The 22,716-nt window shown below is 55.9% G+C and overlaps 1 protein-coding gene across 3 annotated transcripts; it reads right to left on the minus strand.

The window, feature by feature from the left end:
• Window positions 1-46: 46 nt before the first annotated feature.
• INAVA (innate immunity activator) lies at window positions 47-21,787 on the minus strand. 3 transcript variants are annotated; one of them, XM_037496607.2, is made up of 10 exons: window positions 21,759-21,787; window positions 14,483-14,631; window positions 13,692-13,816; window positions 13,150-13,266; window positions 12,336-12,558; window positions 7,969-8,022; window positions 6,398-6,608; window positions 5,966-6,139; window positions 3,213-3,882; window positions 47-1,762 (listed from the first exon to the last, which is right to left on the minus strand). In XM_037496607.2, the coding sequence occupies exons 2-10, from the start codon at window positions 14,535-14,537 to the stop codon at window positions 1,670-1,672; spliced, it is 1,722 nt and encodes a 573-aa protein (XP_037352504.1). In that variant the 5' UTR covers window positions 14,538-14,631; window positions 21,759-21,787; the 3' UTR covers window positions 47-1,669. The 3 variants fall into 3 exon arrangements, with proteins under 3 accessions (XP_037352504.1, XP_037352502.1, XP_054546276.1); XM_037496605.2 differs by lacking the exon at window positions 21,759-21,787 and adding an exon at window positions 20,898-21,143; XM_054690301.1 differs by lacking the exon at window positions 21,759-21,787 and adding an exon at window positions 17,324-17,507.
• Window positions 21,788-22,716: the final 929 nt, after the last annotated feature.

Genomic DNA, 22,716 nt, shown 5'->3' on the forward strand with positions numbered 1-22,716 from the left:
GCAGCTTTGCTTAGTAAACGTGGCACAAAAGAACCCTTCATCAGTTTGACCAATCACAAAGGACAGACTTTATTGAAGCATTTGGCACTAAAACCCACCCAGTCCTGGCCCCACGGCCAAGTACACACCCACTACACGGGCTTTGCACAGGCCCAATAAGTTAATATACAGGACCCTGGGGTGTGGGGGTGCTCAGGTGCCTCCTGGCTCAGCCCGAAGGCTCTGGGCTGCTGGGAGGATGCTGGGGAATGGGCTCAGAGACAAGGGGGGAGAAGAAAATCATCAAAAATAGGCCATTCAAACATGAGGGGGGCAGGGTCGACCCAAACAGTGGGGGACTACAGGATGTGGTAAGAGCCCTGTAGAGAAATGCAGGTGCTTCCCCTTGGGCTTCCCTCTCCTCCCTCCAAGTCCTCTGGTGGACCACCCTGGTCTCTCCCTTGGCCCCCTTATGTAGCTGGTCACATGGCTTTCTGTCCAGCTGGGAGAGCCACCCCTCTGGGGGCATCCAAATGACTGGAGCCCGAAGCTACACTCACAGTCAGTGTCCAAGCCAGGGGCGCTGGGAGGGGGAAACGAGACTCCAGCTCTCCCCAACCCTCCAAGCCCCCACTCAGCAGCCTTCTCTCTGAAGCAGGGATCGGGCAGCAACAAGGGCCTGGGACGAGAAGCTGGGGCTGCCAGTGGTCACAGCGCAAGCTGCTTCCAGACCACTCACGTCCACATGGCTGGGACAGCTGACGAGCGCCCTTAGGAGTTGTGTCTGCACAGACACAGATGCAACCCCTTCATGGAAACCCACATCTCAGAGCAAAAGCGTCCCCCCAGACAACATGCCACAAAAGTGGTGCCAATCCAAAAATATGACTAAAGTATTGGTCAGAGTGAAGGAACTTCAAGCCTCCATGAGGCCCAGAGAAGATGGTCCCAGGGGGAGCTGCTCTCCAACCAACACCAGGCCCCATCCCTGGGCCTCCTGAGTCAAAATCTTGGGGGGGGGGGCCTCGAACTCTAGGTTCAGAGGTCTGAGTGGATGCTGGGAGCCCATAGGGCAGAGGGAGGGAATAGTGACTGGGGGCCCCTACAGAGGATTTATAGGGCCAGGAAGACTTCCACCAGGGCATACTGACCTTTAACCTTCCACTTGGTGTGTGCATCACAGAGCACATTATAACAAGTGAGGAGATTCTCCCCCAGAGGGGGCACCCTACACCACCCAGAGACCTGGGACACAGGAGTGATATGTATGCGCAACGGGCCGGGAGGGCCAGAAACTGTCCTCCAGGGAAGTTCTTGGAACCAGGGACGGGAGCATTTAAGGAATCCTGTGTGGGCTCCCTGCTTCGCGCACCCCAGCCCACTTGTCTTGCATAAGGAGACAAATGCTGTCAGGCAGGCCAGCCCTCAAGTCCAGTAGGCCAGTCTCTGGGCAAAAAAAATTATCATATTACAGGGATCTTGAGGACAAATCACAAATATAAATCCTCAGTCCAGGACTTCCAAATAAAAACTGGTAATAAAAAAAATTCAGCTCCAGGTCATCGACCTGCGATGGGGGAAGGGAGCTGAAGAAGGCACTTGGGGGCAGGTGTCAGCCCCAGCCCCGCTGAGACAGTCCTTCCTGGTAGCCGGGCCGAGGCACTTGGGGCACAGGTGACCCTGGCCTGGGTTACACCTGGCTGATGATCTCGCCATTCTCAGGTACAAAGACCTGCACAGGGGCCCCCTCGGGAGATCTCCGCAGCACACACACTGTAGGTACCTGCCAGGGTCAGAAAGAAAGGAGGTGGGTGAGCAAGCCAGGTAGAAATGTCCAGACAGTAAGCCCGGCAACACCATCCCTGACCCTTAGGATGCTGACCGGAAGCAGCCCCCGCCTCTCCAGAAGGCTCTGACCCTCATGGAGCACCCTCATTCATTTCCACTCCAGTTTGCTTTGGGGTGGAACAGGCACCCTGACCTCCTCCTCCCCCTACTTTCCTGAGCTCAATTCTCACCACCTTCCCTGTCTGGCAGGTTGGGATAGGCTAGGCCTGGGCCAAGGACAGGTCCAAGCTTGCAGGAAGGGAAAAGCATGTCAGCTGGAGGGTGCGGCCTGGGGACCGGGCCAGGGTGCCAGCTGCAGCCCAGAGGACTGGGGGTGGGGGAGGAACATGCAGCTGGGAAACTCGGGGCTCAAAGGGGCGGCCTGTTGGTACTCCTGGAGCATGTCCCTACGTCCCTACAGAGCCCTTCGTTTCCGGGAGAAAGAATAAAGAAAAGGGACTTTTTATTCTTTAATAAAGAATATTTGAGGACAAATCACAAATATAAATCCTCAGTCCAGGACTTCCAAATAAAAACTGGTAATAAAAAAAATTCAGCTCCAGGTCATTGACCTGCGATGGGGGAAGGGAGCTGAAGAAGGCACTTGGGGGCAGGTGTCAGCCCCAGCCCCGCTGAGACAGTGTGTGTGTCATCTCCATTTCCAGAAGGAAGAAACTGGGCTTCAGAAAGCAGGCCACCTGTGTCAGGGCAGCATGCCCCACCAAGCTGCTCCATGCTCTGGAGTCCCAGGGAACACCACTTGCTTAGTACTTACTCTGCATTGTGCTAATGATTTTACATGTACTAATTCATTTACAGCTCTAGTGGCCCTATGTGATGGGCTCCTTACTAGTCCCATCTACAGAGGCTGAGCAGAATTGATTAACTTGTCCAATCAGGCCTTTGTAAGCAGCAGGTCTGAGACATGAACCTGATAGTCCAACCTCAGGATCTGTTCACTTAACCATTACGTCACCCCTCTCCACGGCTGCCTAGTGGGAGAAGGACAAGGAGAAGCTGACTGATGAGTAATCACGGACTCTGGCTTCTGCAAACACAGTTCCAGACTGACCCTTTGCTGTGGGTCCTCAAGTCAAGATATTTGGGGGTTCATTTGGACTTTTAATGATGAGTAGAGACCAACTATGGCGCTATTAGGGAAAAAAAATCTCAGCTATCTGGGAAGATCATCTCCAGCAGCGTATGTGGGTATGTGCTCTTGAGCTAGACAGGCAGGCAAAATTAGGAGGTGCCCCAGGGGAGTGGGGTGTGGCTTCCACCGCCAAGAGGAAATGGTTTTTCCCCTGTTCTTCCGAGCTGGGGATTACCCAGGCACCCGAGGGCTCTCTGCCCCCGGCCCTGCTGGAGTCGCTGCCCTTTCCCTGCGCGCAGGCCTGTGACCATACCTGTGTCCGCGGCCCCAGGGCTCGCGCGAAGCCGTCTCTCCCGGGGGGCAGGCTCCGGACGCGGAAGGCCCCTTGGCGGTCCAGCGAGTGGGGCCGGGCGCTGCGGAGGCGGGCGCGCTCGTGCCAGGACTTGAGCTCCTCGGAGACCGCGGCCTTGCTGAGCCCGCGGCCGGCCGGGCTGTCCTTCAGCGAGGGCGTCCGCACCACGCGGCTGTGCGAGGGCACCAGGCGCTGGAAGCGCAGGGCCGCCCCCTCGTCGTCGTCGTAGGCCGGGGCCAGCGCCGCGCGGCACAGCTCCCACTCGCCCGACGGCAGGAGGCCCTCGGCTACCATCACGTAGCGCCCGGCCGGGAGGTACCCGGGGGGCAGCAGCAGCTGGGGGTGTTGGGGGACCGCGCCCCAGGCCCCGCGATGGCGCGGCAGCTGCGGGGGCGACAGAGGTCGCAGGAAGGAGATGTCGGGGCTGCTGCTGCCCGGCGAGGTGGGGTGGGAGATGCTGGAGACGTCGGAGCCGCTGTCCTCCGAGCAGGAGTGGTAGGCGGGGTGCGGCAGCGGGGGCTGAGTCGGGGGGAAGCAGGAGGAGGGCACCGTCACCGTGTAGTGGGTGGGCCGGCGTCGCGGAAAGGCGCTGCGACCTCGGCCCTCGGGTGCAGCCCGGAAGGACTCCATCCTGAGGGGGGAGGGAACAGAGTCTGGGGGACCGAAATGCCACCGAGGGGGGTTGGAGAGAATGGGGTAAGGAGCACTACCCACTCGCGGGGGTCCCAAATAACCTCCCCCAAATAAAGACACCCTCCTGGCCTAGTGTGTGTTTCAGGGCCTCCCCCCCACAGGCCAGCATGGCTCCGACCACACCTCAGTGGCTTGGGTGAAGTGGGCACTTCAGCGCCACCTATTTTCAGGAATTCTAGTTTCACTGAGTTCAGTGGCATTTCAGCCACAGAATCTGTTCAGGTCGACATTGTCAGGTATCTAAGGGGAAAGCAGGAAGCGTCACATGGTACAGAGGGACTAAGTGTCCAGCGATGATGCAAGGAGAGACGTCAGAAGTCAATCCTGCCAACACTTTGGTCTGAGACTTCCTGCCCACCCACCCCAGTTTTGAGGTGGAAGCCACTCAGCCCGTGTGCTCTGGCCTGGCAGTGCTAGCTAGGAGAGGGCCGCCAAATGCAGACTGCCCCCCGACCCCCACAAGCTGGAACGGAAATCCAGCCTTAATATTCTTCCCATGAAGGGAACGGGGTGGTTTTGTCTTCCTGGGGGGGTTGGGGGGGGTGGAGATGCCTTTAACTAATCTGCAAAGTGTCTGTAAAATGGCCCTGGCAGTAGGTAAAACACAAAAAGCACTGCTCCACTGGAGAGCGGTGGTCACAGTCATATCCGCTCCAGTGTGGCCTGACGAATGAATTTAAACTGACAGCAGAAGCAGGGAAGACTTGATGGTGCCCAGAGCCTCCCTGGGATGTAGCTAACATGGCCTGTGCTAACTCCATCTCGTAAACTACTACCAAGTGGCAGAGGACTTGGGGGGCAACTGCTTGTCATGCTGCATGGAATCTGTATTTGCAAATTCTCCTACTGCTGACGTTATTGATAACCTCAAAATCTACACAGCATTTTCAGGTCAGCATTTTCGTGGTCATTTGCAGCATGAGTGTAGTGATGAAAAAATGGGAGTTGCCCGACGGGCCTGTTCCCAGGTGAGGTTGAGCAAGGCTGTTTTCAGCTGTTGGGCTATAAAGAAATGTCATTTCCACAGTCTGTTCAGTGTCACCTTTTCCATATTATTGTGCTTCATGTCAGTGATTTCACTAGTTAAAATGGCCCCAAATGTCGTGCTGAAGTGGCTCCTAAGCACAATTTAATCTGACAGAGGATATGATGCGCCTTATGGAGAAAATACGTGGTAGGGGCCTCCCTGGTGGCGCAGGGGTTAAGACGCAACCTATGAAGCTAGTCCGTAGCCACTGCAGCATGAGTTTGATCCCGGGCAGGGAGCAACCCACACAGCACAGCAGACCTCTCCTGCCTCGCCTGCTGCTCCCCTCAGCAGTGTATTTCAGTCAGTCTGCCTGTTCTGTTCCCCACTCTGTCTCTGGTGAAACCTCTCACCCCCCCACACCTCTGGCCTGTACCCCAGTTCTTGTATGCACAAGTAAATAAATCTTAAAAAAAAAAAAAACGAAAATACATGGTAGAAGAGCTTTGTTTGGGCGAGTGTTTACAGTGCTGTGGCCATGAGTTCAATGTTAATGAGTTCACAATATCTATCAAATAAGGTGTCTTTAGCCATGAACTCACAAGGTTATATATTAATCAGTAGACTAAAATGTTGTGACCAAAGGTCTCAGAAACCTAATTTCCTAGGAGCAATGGTTCAGTGTTTACAAATTCAGTATTTGCGGTGACCACAAATGAATGAAAGCTGACTGCACAGCAATTAAAAAAGTGAATTATGCATTGTCAGTGACCGATAATAGCAATTACAAGCGATTGCAAAAATATCTGCCAAGATGTTCTCTTGCTGAATGCGAATATGGCAAGAGGAGAAAGCTGGAATCTGACTGTACAAAAAGACAAAACTGGGGCCTTTGGCTTTGCTAGTTGTGAGAGATAACCTGGGAAGGGACCCTAAGGAGAGGCCACGGCACCAGCCCTGGCTCACACGCCTGTCTCGGAAGCCACCCCCCTCCAAATGTAAGCTGCTCTCGATGGGAGGGCCCCCTGCATCTTGGAGGTGGCCTGTCTCTTACCTCAGGGATTGTGACTGGCCCCTCCTCCCTTGCATCTCGGGGGTGGCCGGGGCACTGGTCCGGCCCTGCCGCTGGCTGGGAACACTGCGGACAGGAACCATTTGGTAGGCGGGAGGCTCCACAAGCCACAGGCTGGAGGTGCAGGGTCCGTCCTGGGGGGTGGTAGCCGGGCTGCTGCACGAGGATTGGAGACAGGTCAGTGGCACAATGCCTTCATTCAGGGGCTCAAGTTTTACAGAGGGATGGGCATAGGGGAAGGGGACTCCAAAGTTAGTGGTGTGACATACCAGCACCAGTAAGAACTAGCAAAGCTCACACCTGCACCATCACACAGCGAAGGGGAGGGCAATCTCTCACAGCCCTGCCCAGCCTGTGGCCACCCCCGACACAGTTCCCACCTGCCCCCCACCCCCTTTGCCTCCCCACCCTGACCTGGACTCGCTATTAGGTTCAGAAGACTTCCTGGGCTTCTCATAGGGGTGATCCAGGCTGGTCTCCTTCCAGGGGCTGTTCTGGATGGGGGCACGGTCCAGGCCCCCAGTCTCAGGTCCCGCTGGCTGCAGCCCTTCAAGGCTCTGAGGTGGGAGAGGCCGGGAAGGCAGAGCCAGGGACTCTGGGGAAGGTTTTGGCCCTTGGCATTCCTCTGCAGGGGTAAAAGAACCTGTGAAGGCAGTGCCTGAGGAAACAGCCCGGCAAGAACCTTGGCAGCCTGAGCTTGGCTGCCCATCCTGTCACTCCAGGCCATGGCTCCAGCCCCAGATATTCAAAAATCTTTCCCTCTTCTTTGGGGCGTCCCCCTCCCTCCCTCCCAGCCCTATTTTATACCTTCCTCTTTCAAGAGGTCCTCCAGATTGATTTTCCTTGGCTCATCTTGTAGCACTCTGCCAACCCACCTTCTAGCCTACATCCACGATGCCATGTCTGCAGTAACCTTCTGTGCACCTACTTTTCTTGTCCATGCTGTCCATATGCCCTATTTCTTTTTTTTTAAGATATTTATTTGTGCACACAAGAACTGGGGTACAGGCCAGAGGTGTGGGGGGTGGTGGTGAGAGGATTCACCAGAGACAGAACTGGGAACAGAACAGGCAGATTGACTGAAACACACTGCTGAGGGGAGAAGCGGGCGAGTCAGGAGAGGTCTGCTGAGCCATGTGGGTAGCTCCCTGGCCAGCCAGGGATCTAACTCATGCTGCAGTGGCTGCAGACAGCTTCACAGGTTGCATCTTAACCCCTTGCGCCACCACCCTATTTCCTGATTGGCCAGGGCATGCCTCTGGGCAGGACTGCACTGCCTTCTTGGTCCACCTTGAACCCCATTGGCTCTTAAGCTATAGATTCTTTTCTCCCCCAGTGCTACTTTTTTAAAAAGGGCAGTCATTGGGCCTTCCCAGTGGCACAAGGGGTTAAGTCTCAGCATTATGAAGCTATTGGCAGCCACTGCAGCATGAGTTCAATCCCCGGCCAGGGAGGTGACCCACATAGGGCAGCAGAACTCTCCTGTCTTGCCCGCTGCTCCCCTCAGCAGTGTATTTCAGTGGATCTGCCTGTTCTCCTCCCCACTCTGTCTGTGGTGAATCCTCTCATCCCCCACACCTCTGGTCTGCACCCCAGCTCTTGTATGCATAAGTAAATAAAATAAATCTTTAAAAAAAAAAGAGGGCAGTGATTGTAGCCAGATGACTCTTGGGCTGTGGCAGGGGCATACTGGAATAAAATCTCAGGGCAAAGGCAGGGTCTCCTGGGGCCCACTCTGCTTTCCCATCGCTGTCAAAATGTCTGAGTTTTTAGCATGAGAGAGCGCCAGGATCCACCCCACCCCACCCCCACCCAAGCTGTATGTAATGATGGGCATCAAGCAGGAGCAGAGGCCCTGCCTTTACTTGCTCACTCCAACTTCACTCCCCATTTTAAGTCCTCCTTGGCAATCTCTGCCAAAGAAAGCCTCAAGGTCTTGCTGGAGAAGTCCAGTCCTGGCAACTGTCCCGAAACCAACATCTCACCTTCCTCCAGGAGCAGCCCATCTGACAGGGAGCTGTCATCGGAGGCACTGAGCTCTGGGAAGGCAATGGGGAGAGAAGAGGTGATAAGGAAATCAACCCACAGATATGGAGAACAGGCAGTACTGGGCATCCAGGCCTGCCGTTTGACCCCTCCCTGATAGGATCCCTCACCAGGAAACACTCACTGTGTGTTCAATACCACACCAGCTGTGAAATTTATTACTTGGAAGTAGGAAAAAAAGTCAGAGGTTAGGAACCAAGAGACAGGAAACCTGATTTTAATCCTGGCTCTGCCATTAGCTTTGCAACCTTGAATAAATCTTTTCAACGCTCTGGGCCACAGTTTCCCCTTCTGCGAAAAGAAACCAGGGCCGCTTCTAGCAGGGTTACCTGGCAGGGGAAGGGAAAGGCAGAAAGCCATTCTGGGAGACTCTGGGGATGAAAAGGATTTTACTAACTTTCTATAGTCTTCTGATATCCTAAATACAACTCAACTCTAAGGTTCCAAACCTTGCCAGTACCAAGAGCAGTGCCTGGTGGGAATCTAAGCCATGGGGTTATGAGGTCAACCCCTCAGGATCTGGCCTCCTGCAGAGGGAAGGCCTTCCACTGAGGAATACAGCAACTCCCCTGAAGGAAAGGAGATGTGACGTCTCTGCCTGGGACGGCAGCCACTGGGACCCAAGCAAGTCAGAGGGCACTTGTTTTTGCCATCACCCTTGAGCAAACTGAAACCTTCAGATCTGGAGAATAAACTTAAGGTGACCTGGATGGAACGCACAAAGCATTTCCCATTGTTTGAGACCAAGATGAAGAATAGTGAACAATAGCTAATATTTCTGTTGTGCCAGTGCTTTCCTAAGTACATACATGTAAATTCATATAATCCTGATAAACAACCCTACAAGGTAAACACCATTATCATCTCAGGTGACAATTGAGGAAGCAGAGGCTTGTGAATACCGCAGCCCAGGTTGAACCACCAGCAGGCTGCTGAGTCACAATTCACACCCAGACAGTCTGACCTGACCGGAGTGGGGCTCCTAATCAGCACCTTCATCTGCTCGCCTGTTGGCAAGCAACTACTACATAGGTTTTTCCCAAAAAAATTCTAAGAAAAATAAATAATTCCAAGCACCTCAAAATCTTTTAAAATTGGAATTGGCAAACGAAAGGTCCATGGGCCAAACCCAGTTAACTGGCTGTTTTTACACACTTTAATTGAAACACAGCTAAGGATTTGTTTATATAACAGCACAAAGCCTAAACTATTTCCTCTGGACTTTTACGGAAGCTGGTCAACCTTTGCTCCACCACGTAAATGAAATAAAAACTTAAATGAGGGGACTCCCTGGTGGTGCAAGGGGTAAAGTCTCAGCACTTTGAAGCTATATATGACCACTGCAGCATGAGTTTGATCTCCAGGCAGGGAGCTGACCCACATGGCACAGCAGACCTCTCCTGTCTCACCCACTGCTCCCCTCAGCAGTGTATTTCATTCAATCTGCCTGTTTTGCTCCCCACTCTGGTGAAGCCTCTCACCCCTCTCCCCCATATTTCTGGCCTACACCCCAGCTCTTGTATGCATAAGTAAATAAATAAAATAAATATTTAGGAAAAAAAACTTAAATGAAATAAAAATTCACCCAGCACAGTTCTTAACGCGTAGGGCATACTGCCAGCCCTCAGTGTACTTGGCTCACACAGGCCTGTGCTTTGGGGTTCTCTTAATGAATTCTGGTTCCCTGCCTCTGATCTTTTACAAAAGCCTGCAGAATTAAGACTTTTGTGTCTTGCAAGTTGGGGAGCTTGTGGAACTGTTACCACCATGTCCCAGGGATGGGCCTGGGCCAGGGCCGCATTGCAGTGGTCTAGAAGACCATCCCCAGCACCCCTGGCCTCATCAAAACAAGCAAATCCAGTTCCAAAGGCCAAAGAAAAAGCAACACAAGGGGGAAATTGGGGGCCCACAGCCTTTGTAGAGGCAGGGAGTGCAGGGCGCACGTGGATCTTGGAGCTGCTCCGCTGTCTGGGCCACACTGCCCCCACCTGCCCTGGGCCCAGCAATGGTAGCAGGATACCCCATGTGAGGGGTCACACACCCTGGGCATCTGCAAAGATCCAACACAAAAGCCGCTTGTCACAAATTTAAAACTCAGTTCCTCAGTGACACGCGTGGCTAGTGGTTACCGACATGGCCAATGAAGATAAGTATTTCCTTCATTTTGTAAATTCTACCAGGCAGCAGCGGGCCCTGTCAGTCAACAAAAGCATTCGGAGCGCCTCTGAGATCTGAGGTGTGAGGTGGAGGGTGCCCCCGCCACCTGCAGAGCCAAGCTCACTGTCCTCACTGGGCACGATACAGGCCAAGACTGAATGACCCTGTGTGCAGGCCCGTGGTTGGGGTGGTCTTTTGCTTTTCCTTCTTTCTTTTTTTGGTTTACTTATTTTTTATTTTTTTTAAATGAAAACACCTTTCAGCTACCAATCACTACTCCCTCTCCCCATCCTCCTTTCAGGGAGTGCACAGCTGGGAGGAGCGGCCCAGAACAGCATCCGGAGCTGCTCCTCCCGCTAATGCAGAACCTCAGACCAGCGACCAGACAGGTTTTGCGGGTGCACAGAGCAGAGGCTTCTTCTCTGATCTGGAGGTCAAATGTCAGCAGCCAAGCCAGCTTCTCTCCCCAGCTCTGGCTTCACCTGACTGAGTGCCCAACTTTCAGAACCTCAGCCTCTTGCCTCCCACAGAGGACTAAGCCCAAGCCCCGGGCAGGTCCTGGCCTGTCCCCTCTGCCAACAAGAAGCACTATTGGGTCGTGGCTGAAGCAGTGACACCCCCTCACCATCAGCTACCTCAGCACCTGTAGGCCTGCGGACAGAGGAGGCTGCTGAGTTGTGGGAGGCTACTGGGGACACAGGAGGGGCTGATGCCAAGTGGGGCCTGGGGTACATGTCACTCCCCTGCAGCTCCCTCCTGAACAGAGCAAGTCTGCCCTTGGGACTTCTGTGACATGCCAGTTGCTGCCCTTCAAGGGGAGGACTAGCTGTGGGGCCCTGGGGCAGGATGGAGCATGAAGGATGTCTCTCCCATCAGAAGCTCAGGGGCCAGAGTGTGACCTGCAGCCAGGCCAGGCCCAAGCACCGAAGTCAGCCCTCAGAGCCCAGGCTAGTTCCAGCGTCTCCTGCGCTTACTGGGCCAGCTGTTACAGGAGGCATCTCCTCTCTCATCCTCTGCTCCAGGCTGCTGGAGGTGACATGTGAGGTGTCTGGTCACTCCCTTTCTACCCTTACTTAGAGACTGGGTGGGACCGGGGACTTCTAAGACCTCACCTGCCCAAGGCACAGGCCACAGGGACCAGGAAGGGCTTTCTGGGTCTGTACAGTGTCCAAGCAAGTGAGGAGAGCGGCCTAGGCAAATAGCCGATCTGAGGTCCAGGGCTTAGAATCCAGGGGTGTGGAGAGGCAGGCAGGCCTCAGATTCAGTTCTGCCCCAGGACCACCATCTATTTCCTTCTCTTGTTCCCTCTTGTGCAGCTTGCAGGGTCTGGGGCCCCTAAGGGGCCTGGTGGAGGGGCAAGCCCTGGGCATGAGACTGAGTCCTGAGCTTAGCTGGATGTGGGTTAGGGAAAGAAAAGCAGGGCTCAGAACCACTTCCTGGAAGGTAACCTGGGCTGGACACACTGATGTCCACTGCTGGCTGGTGCTGGGCCCCATAACCACCGGTCTCTAAACCATGGGCTACAGGACTAAACTAGCAGTGCAAAAAGGGCAGAGAACAGAGTGGAAGAACTCCAGTCTTGACCAGGGTGATTCCAGATTCTGAATGGACTGTGGCACTGGCCCTGGCGGGGCTGAATCTCAGCCTCAACATCCACAAGTAGCTGAGGGCCCTGAACGATCGCACTGCAAGGCGGTGACTGACTCTGTACCAGGGGACCCACCTGGGCTCACACAAGCCTCACCCAATTAGCCATCTACCTCCTGCGGCCTAAAGGCCCGGAGGACAGACCTTAGACAGCCTGGTTAAATAAACCCTTGGAATAAACCAAGGCCTAGAGAGTGCCTTCTGTCCAGGAAGTCTTGAGGTGGTGTATTTTGAGGAGGTTATGGAGGAAGGGGTGGGATGTTTTCCTAGGGGAAAGGGTGAGGAGACTCACTGGATGAACAAGCCCTGTGCAAAGGCGTGTTGGGGTTGCAAGGGTAAGGGTGGTGTGTAGAGGTGGCCCAGGAAGCAGGAGCTGATGTGGAACCTTAAACACGGTAGTGGATATATGCAGTGCCTTGGGGTGCCACCGTCCACCACCCCACATAAGCCTTCATGGGGCCGCCTGGCTCAGGACAGGAGACCCTCGTGGCTGCAGGCTTACCTGGGCCCAGGTGGAGAGCAGGGGCTGGAAGGGGCCCACTGTTGCGCCGCTGCTCCCCCAGGCACCGCTGCAGCTCCCGCAGCTTCTTCTCCTCATGCAGCAGGGCTTGCTTGCGCTGCCGGCGGGCCTGCCTGCTGAGGTTCCCCTCCTTGACCAGTTGCCGCAACGCCTCGGTGATCTTCAGCTGCAAGGCAATCTGCTGCTCCAGGCTGCTCAGGGGGTCCTGAGGGCAGGGGCAGAGTGAGGCATGGGAGAGGCAGGTGGCCCACAGAGAACAGCCCTGGACCCTGGCCCTATGCCTGGGGAGCAGATGGCAGCATCCATGGATGGACAGAGGGTGGAGTGGTGACAGGTGCCCAAGAGCAAACTTGTCAGCCTGGAAAGCTGGCACAGGCACCCTCCCAGCAGGCAGGGAAGGGACCTAAGTGGGACACTTTCCCTCCTGACCCCAAAGGCCTAGGCAGGCCAGCCCAGAGGGACGACTGTCATGCCAGCCCCACGCCCTTCTTCTAAGCCAAGAAAGAGGAGGACAGCCCCAGGGGCCAGAGGAACCTGTCTGAACAGGCCACAGCCTCTTTGGGCTGGTGGCTGAGCTCTCCACTGATCTTCTGCCCAGTGGGAACTGAAGCCAGTATCCTCCCTAGAGGCCCAGCCCTGGGTCCCTGGTCATTTGAGCTACACATGACTGGGCATCCTTTTGTAGATGCAAAGCCCAGCACCCCGTTGGGTGTGGCAGAGTGGAGAGGAGGCGGCGGGACTCAGCGATCTGCCTTCGGGGAAGGAGGGCTGACCTCGGCTTCCTGAAGCTCCTCACCTCCTTTTGCCAGGCCTGCTCGTCCAGTGTGTAGGCCGCTCCAATCCTACGGCGAACCTTCGGGGCCTTTTCCCCTGGTTTGAGGGGATACTCTGCCGGCAAGGTGCCCGTCAGCTCCTGTGGAGGAAGTGAGGTCAGGCCAGGCCCCTGTCTACTAGCCCAGCCCTCGCCCACCCTCCACCTGCCCTGCATCTTCAGGGTCCCCTCGACACCCCCTCTGCTTCTCCTGCAAGTCTCCTGCTCAGCTTCTCCAGAGATCTATTCTGACTCACGTGCACTCCCAGCTCCCCTGGCCCCCTGCAGTCCTCCCTATCCTTCCTCCCTGTGCCTGAACCTGGTCAGCTCTGCCCTCCATGGGTGGGCTAAGGCCTAACGCCCACACACAGGGAGATACTCTAGGCACCTCCAGAAATTGATCTGATTTCCAGAATTCTCCCAGGAATGGGGTTTCCTTCTCTCAGTGCAACATCCCAGAACATGGCCCCAGGGCTCCTCGGAGTCCCTCTGAGTTTATGTGTGCCAGCCGGGCATCCAGGTCTCACCGCCTCCCTCACGCAGAGTCTCCTCAGCTCCTCCAGGCAGGCCTCCAGCCTTTCCTCCAGGGCCTTCTGCTGCTTGCGCACGGCATGGGTCAGCTCCTTCACTGGGGACACCGGGCTGTCGGGGCCTGGGGAACAGCAAGGGCACAGACTCAGACGCCAAGGCCAGGAAGCCTCCCTCAGACACTTCATGATCGCCCCTAGGCAAACACACAGCCTCCTGCCAGCCCGCAGACTACAGGCTGTGGCTTGTGTCGTGACCACAAAGAGCCACGTCTCCTGGCCGCCCAAGGTGGCGACATCCCAGCTCAGAGGGACAGGCTCCCCACAGGGGATCTGAGTGGGGGGAGCACCACACGTCACTCCCTCCCCGCCCTCTGCCCACTGCAGAGCAGTCTCCTTCCTGCCCCTTCTCCCCCTCCCGCCTTCTGTCTGCTCTTCCTCCCCCACAGCCCCTCCCCAGCTCAGGCACACCCACAGGCCTCCCCTCTGCTCCTCTGTCCAGACCACACCAGATTAGGCCAGCAAGCTCAGGTCAACTGGAGACAGGACCTTTACCCCAGCCACCTAAGATTTTTCTACTTCTTAGTTATCGCTGGGGCCAGCTGAATACGGCAGATGCTTCTTCCAGATAGACTCCAGCCTCCAGGCCCTGCCCAGGGAGGAAAGCTGCACTTCCAGGAGTCCAAACAGGCTTCTCTGGCCCTCCCTCCCCCCACCCCCTTGTCCCTCCCTAGATCCTGGCCTGGGGGAGTCAAGCAGGGGTCCAGGTGGGGGATTCCCCAACCACTCACCAGACTGCAGGATGATGCCACTGTCGGTGTCGCTGACCTCATCCTTACTCTCCATGGTGGATTTCTGGGAGGGGGGGGTGCAGCCTGGGGTAGGGTGACACCGTTCCCAACCTTGGCCAGGACTCGTAGGTGGCCTGGAGTTTCCCCAGCTTTTAGGGAACAATAACAACAAAGCAGTTATGTCAACCTCTTTTTCCAAACAGAGCTAAGGAATCCAACATTTGTGGTGAGGGGGTAAGGAAGTGAGGACACTGTTTTGGGGGGCATTCTAGGGCAGGGGGTTTTTTGAGCTGAGGGAGCTTCTGAGAGAAGCCTCACCAGCAAACCTGTCTTCCATGGATTCTCTGGTACCCCAGGTCCACAGAGACCTCTGGGCCCAAGGTGTCACAGGACCCAGTGAGACTAGGGAGAAAGACAAGGCAAAGAGCAAAGGAAGGATGAGCAGAAGGGGATGGGAGAAAGGGGCAAGAGGACAAGGCCAAGAAGGAAAGGAAAGTAGGACAGGGACGCCGTCCTCATGGGACTCGACTGTCCTATGGGGCTGACCATCATCGGCCTGAGAACCTGGGGGGCCTGTCCTCCTGCCGCCCAGGGTGAGGGCACCTTCAGGAATGGCTGGGCACTCAGCCAAGGCCTGGGCTGCAGTGCCTGAGCCCAGACTACCCTGCTCTGTGGACTGCTGGGAAGGCAGTTGCCAGAGAGCTGCCAGAGCCCAAAACAATTCCCGGGCCACCAGCTCTGCCTGGGAGCCCTCAAGGGGGAGTCAGGCTGAATGCCAACACCCCACAGTCAGGGGAACCCAGAGAGTGTGTAGGGGGGGCAGCTGTGCAGGGTAGGGGGGAGGGTGATTAGAGTAGAAGCTGCCAGAGGCCAGGAAGACCGGCCCTCTCTGCCTCCCTGCCTAGGGCCGGCAGGCACCTGGGTGGCACAGGTACAAGCCCAGTTGTGTGTCAGCCCAGCTGGGCACCAGTCGCCAAAACAGCACCTGCCACCCGCCCCCTCTCTCCTCAACCAACCCACAACCCTGGTCAGGGTCCCAGCGGGCCAGGACCGGGGCTGGCAGCCCTTGGCTGGAGCAGGGTGGGGAGGGGCGGGCTCAGCGGGCCGGGGCGGTCTGGAAGGAGAGCCCAGCCACCTCCTCACTGAGTCAGCCCATTGAGCAACAGTCCAAAGGTCCTTCTGAGTTTCTGTCTGGAGCTTATCCTGCCTCCTTGGGGCACCGGGCCACAGGGTGGGGAGGTGGGCTCCGCCCCTCCGCCGCCCCAACAGGGGAGAAAAGCAGGCCTTGAGAAAGCTGAGCAGAAAGCAGGGCAGGGAAAGGGAGGGGACTGCTGCCAGCCACAGCCCATTGCGGGCCTCTGCCTGTGGAGACCCAAAGAGCAGAACAATGGAGAGCCTCCCCAAGTACCAGGGGCAACAAGGAGCAGCACCACCATGACAACAATGTGTCCCTGCACTCAGAGCTTCAGTTCTCCAAGGAAATCCAGAAAATGCATGGCAGAACTTTTAAAAAGTTTATGTGAGGTCTTTGCAATCATACCAAAGAGAAGTTGGTCATAGGTTCTGGGGATCCCAAACAGGGAACTTAGGGTGAGCTCCCTCCACTGGACCCGGCCCTCCCCACCTGCACAGTTGCTTTCCTTCACCAACCTGTGCACCTCTGACCCTTCCAGAAGCCAGGGCAAGGTCACACCGAGCCAGCAAGCAGGCGGTGTCAGCTGGCACCTCAGCCTGTGCTTTGGATGAGGGAAGGAGGTCATGTGGGATCTATTAATTAGTCACACTTGCTAATTAATTATTAACCACAAGGAGTTGCCTTGGGAAGTTGTGACCACTCACCCCTGTTTCTCAGGAGCTCCTTGCCAATAGTAACGAGTGGGAAGTTACAGAGACAAAGGAGAGGGTGCCAGTCCCCTCAGCACGCCCCCCTCTCCTCCAGTTCCTTGGCCCCATGTCAGCCTGGCTGCTGGCTGAGGCCCTGGTGTTCCGAGGTCCTGACCTAATATTGGGCCCACTCTGGATAGCTTGCTGTGCCAAGGAGCGCAAAGCGGCTAAGAAGGGAAGGCAGGAGCCAAGATTCAAGCCTGCTTTCCCTACTGCCCGTGACATGTTAGGGAAGTCACGTCGCCTGGCTGGGCCCCTTTCTTGCAGGCACAGCGAAGACTGGACAGCTTCTGAGGCCCTCCCCGCTCCCTGGTCTGAATCTGAACCTCTGGGCAATGTTAAGTTGAACAGGACACCCACATAGCCACTGAACGGACATTTATCTGTCCCCGCCCCGCTACCCTCTGGTTGTGGGGACCCTGCCCCACAGCCGTAGACCAGGCTCAGCTCCCACCTCCCAGGCCACAAGCTCTGGAGCAGGACACATTTCAGGCATTGCTTTTAATAATGGCAGTTCAGAGAACACGTCCACCTCCCCAACATGGCAGGCCTCCGGGCCCCCAGACCCTTAGTCCCGAGCGAGGGAGCAGCCAGCAGCAGCCCAGTCCTGGATCCCAGGAAGCAGTTCACCTGACTGAACACTGCCGTCAAGAGGGAAACAGCAGTCCTCTTTTCCTCTCAGGCTCCACGGCCGATCCTCCCCAGCAAAAATGTGCCCCCCAGTCAGGTCATGGCCCTCTCATCCTTCCTTTCCTTTCTCCTGTAGAAACTGAGGCCCGGCACTCCAGTGGCAGGCTCCTCACTTGGCCTCACCAGCAGCCCCCTCTCATCCCTGTACCCTGGACACAAGAGGGGGCTAGTGCTGATTCTACAGCCTGGGCTCTGACCACCGTGTGGGCCCCCCTCTCCTAGCCAGCCTTCCCCGTGACTCCAAAGACCCACTCTCAAAGGCCTCACCTGCTTCTAGGTTTTGTTCCAGGAGTCCGGGAAACGCCCCCTTCTCCCAGGTCAGGGGGCCAAGGGGCGCTGCATGTCACCTCTGGTGTCCGGGGCCCGTGGCTGGCTGCCCTGTGCTCTCCGAGCTGGCGCCAGTTCTCCACACACCGATGGCCGTCCCTTCCCTGTCCCGCCTGCCGCGTCCCTCCCAGGCTGCTGGGGCAGGGGAGCCAGGTTGCTTGTTATGACTTGAGTCAGAGGGGAGGAGCAGGTGAGCAAGTCCTTCCCTGAATTAATCCTGCCGACAGGCAGCTCCTGGGCCTCTGCACTTCCGGACACAGCGCGGGAAGCCAGGAGAAGGGGAGGGTCCCCATAGAAGAACCCCAGAAGGCAGCAGGGAGTATGTCTTCATGGCCTCAAAGGGCCCATGTGCAACAATGAGCTGTGAGGTACCCAAGCACCCTCTTGCTCTGACCCTGGCTGTCCTTACTCAAATAGTCACTGCCTTCCTGTGCCTCGGTTCCCCTTTTCAAAAATCAAGACAAGCCAGGGCCCCAGAAGTAGAGTGAAGGGCCCCTATCCAGTCTGGAGTGGGGGTGGAGTCCACAAAGCCTGTATGAGATTATCTCAGGACATCCTTTCCCCCTAACACATGGAGAATACCAGCAAGAAATTTATAAGTGACCAGATTGGTCATTGCTCTCCCAGCGTGCTGAAGTGGAAACCCGTGCCACATCAGGATTTTGAAAACCCCAGGCAAGGCAGAGATACTGGAAGGGGAGGCAGAGACACTGGAACTCCAGAAGGGGAGGCTCTAGAGCCTCAAAGATTAAACTGTTCTCTCTTTTTCTCAGACATCACCCCGCAAGCTCAAGGCCATCAATTCCCATCCCTCAGCAGAGTTCACAGAACACTGCTCTGTACCCCAGTGCCAACCCTACTCCCCAGGAGGACACTGGGACCCCAGGCTCTAAAGCCACTTCCTAAATACGAGGGTCCAGAGACCAAATGGAACTTTTTCTTTACAAAAGCTAAGAGTCCAGTCTCCCACCCCACTGACCCCCAAGCAAATTGAAAACTGTCTAGAACTCAGACCACTGGGGGAGTGCACTTGGGTCACGGATTATCCATCCCCACCAGCAGGCCAGAAAACACAGGACTATGCTGCAGATTAAAGACTGCAGGGGCCTCCCTGATACGCAAGGGGTTAAGCACCACACTATGAAGCAATCCGAAGCCTCTGCAGCACTAGCCAGGGAGCAACCCACATGGTGAGGTAGACTTCTCCTGGCTCACCCCCCTGCTCCCCTCAGCAGTGTATTTCAGTCAGTCTGCCTGTTCTGTTCCTCACTCTGTCTCTGGTGAATCCCCTCACACACCCACACACACACACACACCCACACCCCCCCCCATCTCTGGCCAGCTCTTGTGTGCATGAATAATCTTTAAAAAAAAAGACTGCACCCCAGACTTCATCCCATCCCCACCACCCTCCTCCCACTGTGCCCCCTTGCCCTGGCATCCTGTTCCCTCCACTTAAGTCTGGATTGCTTCCTCCCCAGCCCTGAAAGACCATCCCTCCCCCACCCAGCCCCATCCCCCAGCTCCATTCCCCTTCCCTCAGGGCTGGGATGGTGGAGGAAGAGTTCTCCACCAAGGATCTTTGAGGAACTGTGTCACTGCCCTAGACCCAGCTGCCCCCTCCCCTTCCCCTGAACCCCCATTGCTCCTGCTCACAAATCTAGTTCACCTTCACATTCCTGTACACTCCCTCTTTCCAAACAAAGCTAGCCCAGAGTCCCCCAGGTTGACCAACCCCTTTTCTCCCTTGGATAAGGAGCTTGCTCTGGGTTCCTGAAAAGCCCAAAGTCCTTTCCTCCCAACCCCCTCCCATGACTCTATAGGTTTGTCGAATTCTGTTGTCACGTCAAACAGAGAGGAGTTGACTCTGCACGTAGCTGACACCATTCCTCCACCTTGCCCATCCCCCAGCTCCAGGTGAGGGATGATGGGAGTTTCTAGAATCTGCTCACAGCACATTTTTAATGCATAAAATAAAATTAAGAGAATAACTAAGAGAATCAATTATATTGAAATACATTATATTGAAATTTTTTAAAAAAGCAGCACTATAGATGCTTCTTTATTAACATTAAAGGGGTAGATGCTTCATAGAAAACAGCTGTAACAGCTTCAAGGGGATATGGCGCTATCTAGGAATGCTTTTGATGGCAATGTCACAGGTACTGCCAAATTTCCTTGCAATGTTAACCTTCTATTAAAGGTTGGAGAAAATAAAGATGTCCTCTTTTTCCCATCTAAGGTCAAGAAACCTCTGAATTCTACCCAGATGCTTTGGTGCCCAGGGACCCACTTACAAACCCCTGCCCTCCACCCCCTACATGAGTTCTCAGCAGGGAGGTAAAGATGATCAATCCAGTTGTTTGCACTGACCTGCTGGAATTCTAGAAGATCCTTTGCGCCCTCAAATCCACAGGCAACAATTCTCAGGCCAGCAGAATGTTAGGTTTGCAATGGGACTGGCAAGCCAACTGGGATCCTCTGGATCTTGCTTGACTGTTATGCCATGCAACTCAAAATAGCAAGGGAGGTGCAAGCATTCCAGAGGCCCATCAGAATTTGGGGTTCAGTGGCCCACTCCATTCAGTCTAGGTCAGGGGGCTGATGCTCCAAAGCCAAATCCCAGAGTATCATGACCAAGATGACTGACTGGTGAGGACATGGGGTTTCCTTGCACAACATTAGGGTAATCGAATTTAATCTCTAAAAGGAGAAAAACTGCATCTCTTTAGAGTTTACATTTCCTGCAGGAAAGTCCTCAAACAGAAAGCTCTACGACACCCTGTAGCCATCCACTCTCCAATATATATTTTAAACTTCTTTTTAAAGTTTCTTTAAGTTTCTTTTGATAGAGGAGAGTGGAAGTTCCTTAAAGCAAGGGCCTCCTCCTGAGGCTCCCACCAGCCCCCAGCCAAGTCAAGTCTCCTGAAATCTCACTTAATGTATCAATGAATCAATGACCAGCGCTACAGCCAAGAGCGGAAAAAGACAGAAGGGAAAAGCCCGGACCCTCCAGGCCGAAGAGGGGTGGGGTGAGAGACCCTTCTCTGTTTTTTCCTCCACTCTCCTCCTTTCCTACAGGGAAAGGTGATCACCTCCAGCATCGATGGTGGAATGGGCTGGGACCAGGGGAACTCCACGATAGCCTGGAATGCACCCTGAAGTCAGACCTCTCGGCTTTCCTTAAAAAGCCCCTTTGTCCTGTCCACCCTGCTCCCCTCCCCCAGCGCGCCCTCGGCATCTAGCGGCCCAAGACTTTGCTCCTTTTGTTTGACTGCTTTCTGGCTTCCCGGAACCTGGTCTGGGGACCCACAAGCAAAGGGGAGGTCGAAGGAGAAAGGTTGAGGAGCTGGGAATATGCATTTTGGGTAGGAGTTTGGAATTCTCACCCCCTTTTAAAATTTATCTCCCCCCCTTGTAGAGCCCCCCCTTCGCTAAGGCCAGAGACGGGGGTTCAGGGGTTTGATCCCCCCCAGCTGGCCCGCGCTGGGTCTCCCTAAGTTTTCCCCCTTACCTGTCCCATGGAGTTCTGGCGCCGCCCGCCTGCCCCCGCGCCCCCCGTTTCTGCCTCGCAGCTTCAGGACCTGTTTGTCCAGGCCGTCTTCCCGCTCCCCGAGTCTCCCCCTGGCCTTCCCGCCCCGGAGGTATTTCATTTAACTTCGGCATTTGCAGCATCCCAAATGTTAAAGATCCCTAGACATCTGTCCCCTGGGGCGTACCAAGGCCCCGAGGAGAGAGGGGACCGGCGCGAGAAGGGACTCGAGACCCCGGCCCCGGAGTCGGGGCGGGGCCGCCCACCGGGCTGATGGGGGGCCTGCGGGGAAGGGTGTGGTGCGGGGGCAGCCGTCGAGGGGCGAGGCGGTCCCGGGTCCCCGCTTCCGGACGCCCGCCTGCTGGGACCCCCCCGGCGCGGCGGGTTCGCGCAGCCGGGGCGGGAGGCGGCTCCGCGCTGGGTCCGGGCGAGCCGCCTTTCATCCGCGCGCGCCGGCCTGGCCGCGCCGGCCTCCATTCCCGCGGACCCCCGGGTGGGCCCACGCCAGGCGCTGGGGGGCTGTGGGCGCCGCGCCCCTCCCCCGCAGGCCCCCGCCTCCTCGGCCTCCGCCCGGGTCCCCTTAGGCCCTGCTGCGCCCCGCGCCTGCTGCGGAGCCCCCGGCGCGCGGGCAGAGCCGGGACCGCCTCCCCGGCCCCCGCCCCGGCCCACTCCGCCGCCGGGCGCCCGCGGCTCCGCTCCGGCTGGAGAAGGAGAGCAGCCCTCCGGGCGAGCGCCCCCGCTGCTTCCTGCGCCCGGTGTGTCCGTTCTTGGAGTCCACCCATTCATCACTCACTCGCCCGTCACTCTCGCTTCCCCGCTTTCGTTTGTTCATTAAACACTTACTGAGCACCTCCAGTGTCCAGCACGGGCGATCACAGTTCGCTTCCTTTCCTGGAGGAGGCCCCAGGTCGACAAGTAATGCAGCCGCCGCAGCAGCAGCACCAGTGCAGTAAGGACCAGCCCGGAGTCAGGACAGGGGAGGCGTCTGCAGAACCTGGCGGGAATGGGGAATGCCTGGGGAATCCGGAGCAGTGAGGAGGAACTTAAGGCAGCTGCTACAAAATGTACAAAAATATAATGGCAGAGGAGCATAGTAGGTTCTAGAGGCTGCAGGGAACTCGGTGTGGGATGAGGAGGAGGGAAGGGAATGGCAGAGACATGAGGCCAAAGTGCCAGGCAGGGGCCCATCATGAAGCAGGGCAGCTCCAGGTGGGCCCCTGGGATGGACACTATAACCAGGGTCCCCCTTCTCCATCCACCAAGCCCTGCCCAGGCTCAGAGCTGGGCTGCCTAGAAAGGGTGGCTGTTTCTAATTTGTGCAAAGGCACTGTAGAAGCTACACTGGCTGAAGAGCCTTGGGGGTAGCTAAGAATTTCAGAGTTTTGTCCTGAAATTGAAGAGAAGGTATTTGTATTAGTCAGGGGTCTCCAGAGAAATGGAACCAATGGTTGGTTGGTAGGTAGATAGGAAGATAGGTAGGTAGGTAGGTAGAGAGAGAGAGAGATGTAGACATAGATGATAACTTTTTACGGTACTTTTTATGCAGTTGAGAAAGTTGACAAGTCCAAAATCTGCAAGGGGAGCTGGCAGGCTATAGCCGCTTGGTTTGAGTCCAGGGCAGCCAGCTTACTTGTAGAATCCCCTGTTTACCAGGGGAGTTCAGGGTTCTTTCTATAAGGCCTTTAACAGATTCCATAACACACACATCTGCTTAACTCGGAGTCTACTGTTTATTTAAGTGTTAATCTCATATAAAAAAATACCTTCACAGGAACATATAGAATAATGTTTGACCAAATAC

Source organism: Talpa occidentalis, unplaced genomic scaffold (assembly GCF_014898055.3).
Source record: "Talpa occidentalis isolate TD23 unplaced genomic scaffold, MPIMG_talOcc4v2.1 talOcc4.8, whole genome shotgun sequence".
NCBI lineage: Eukaryota > Metazoa > Chordata > Mammalia > Eulipotyphla > Talpidae > Talpa > Talpa occidentalis.

Excerpts from the sequence above, each read along its gene's own strand:
- INAVA (XM_037496605.2), bottom strand. The coding sequence starts at position 21,058 with ATGCTGCAAATGCCGAAGTTAAATGAAATACCTCCGGGGCGGGAAGGC. Across the intron at positions 13,267-13,691 it reads GACTCTGCGTGAGGGAGGCG|GAGCTGACGGGCACCTTGCC; the intron begins GTGAGACCTGGA and ends CTTCCTCCACAG. Across the intron at positions 3,883-5,965 it reads GGCCAGTCACAATCCCTGAG|GATGGAGTCCTTCCGGGCTG; the intron begins GTAAGAGACAGG and ends CTCCCCCCTCAG.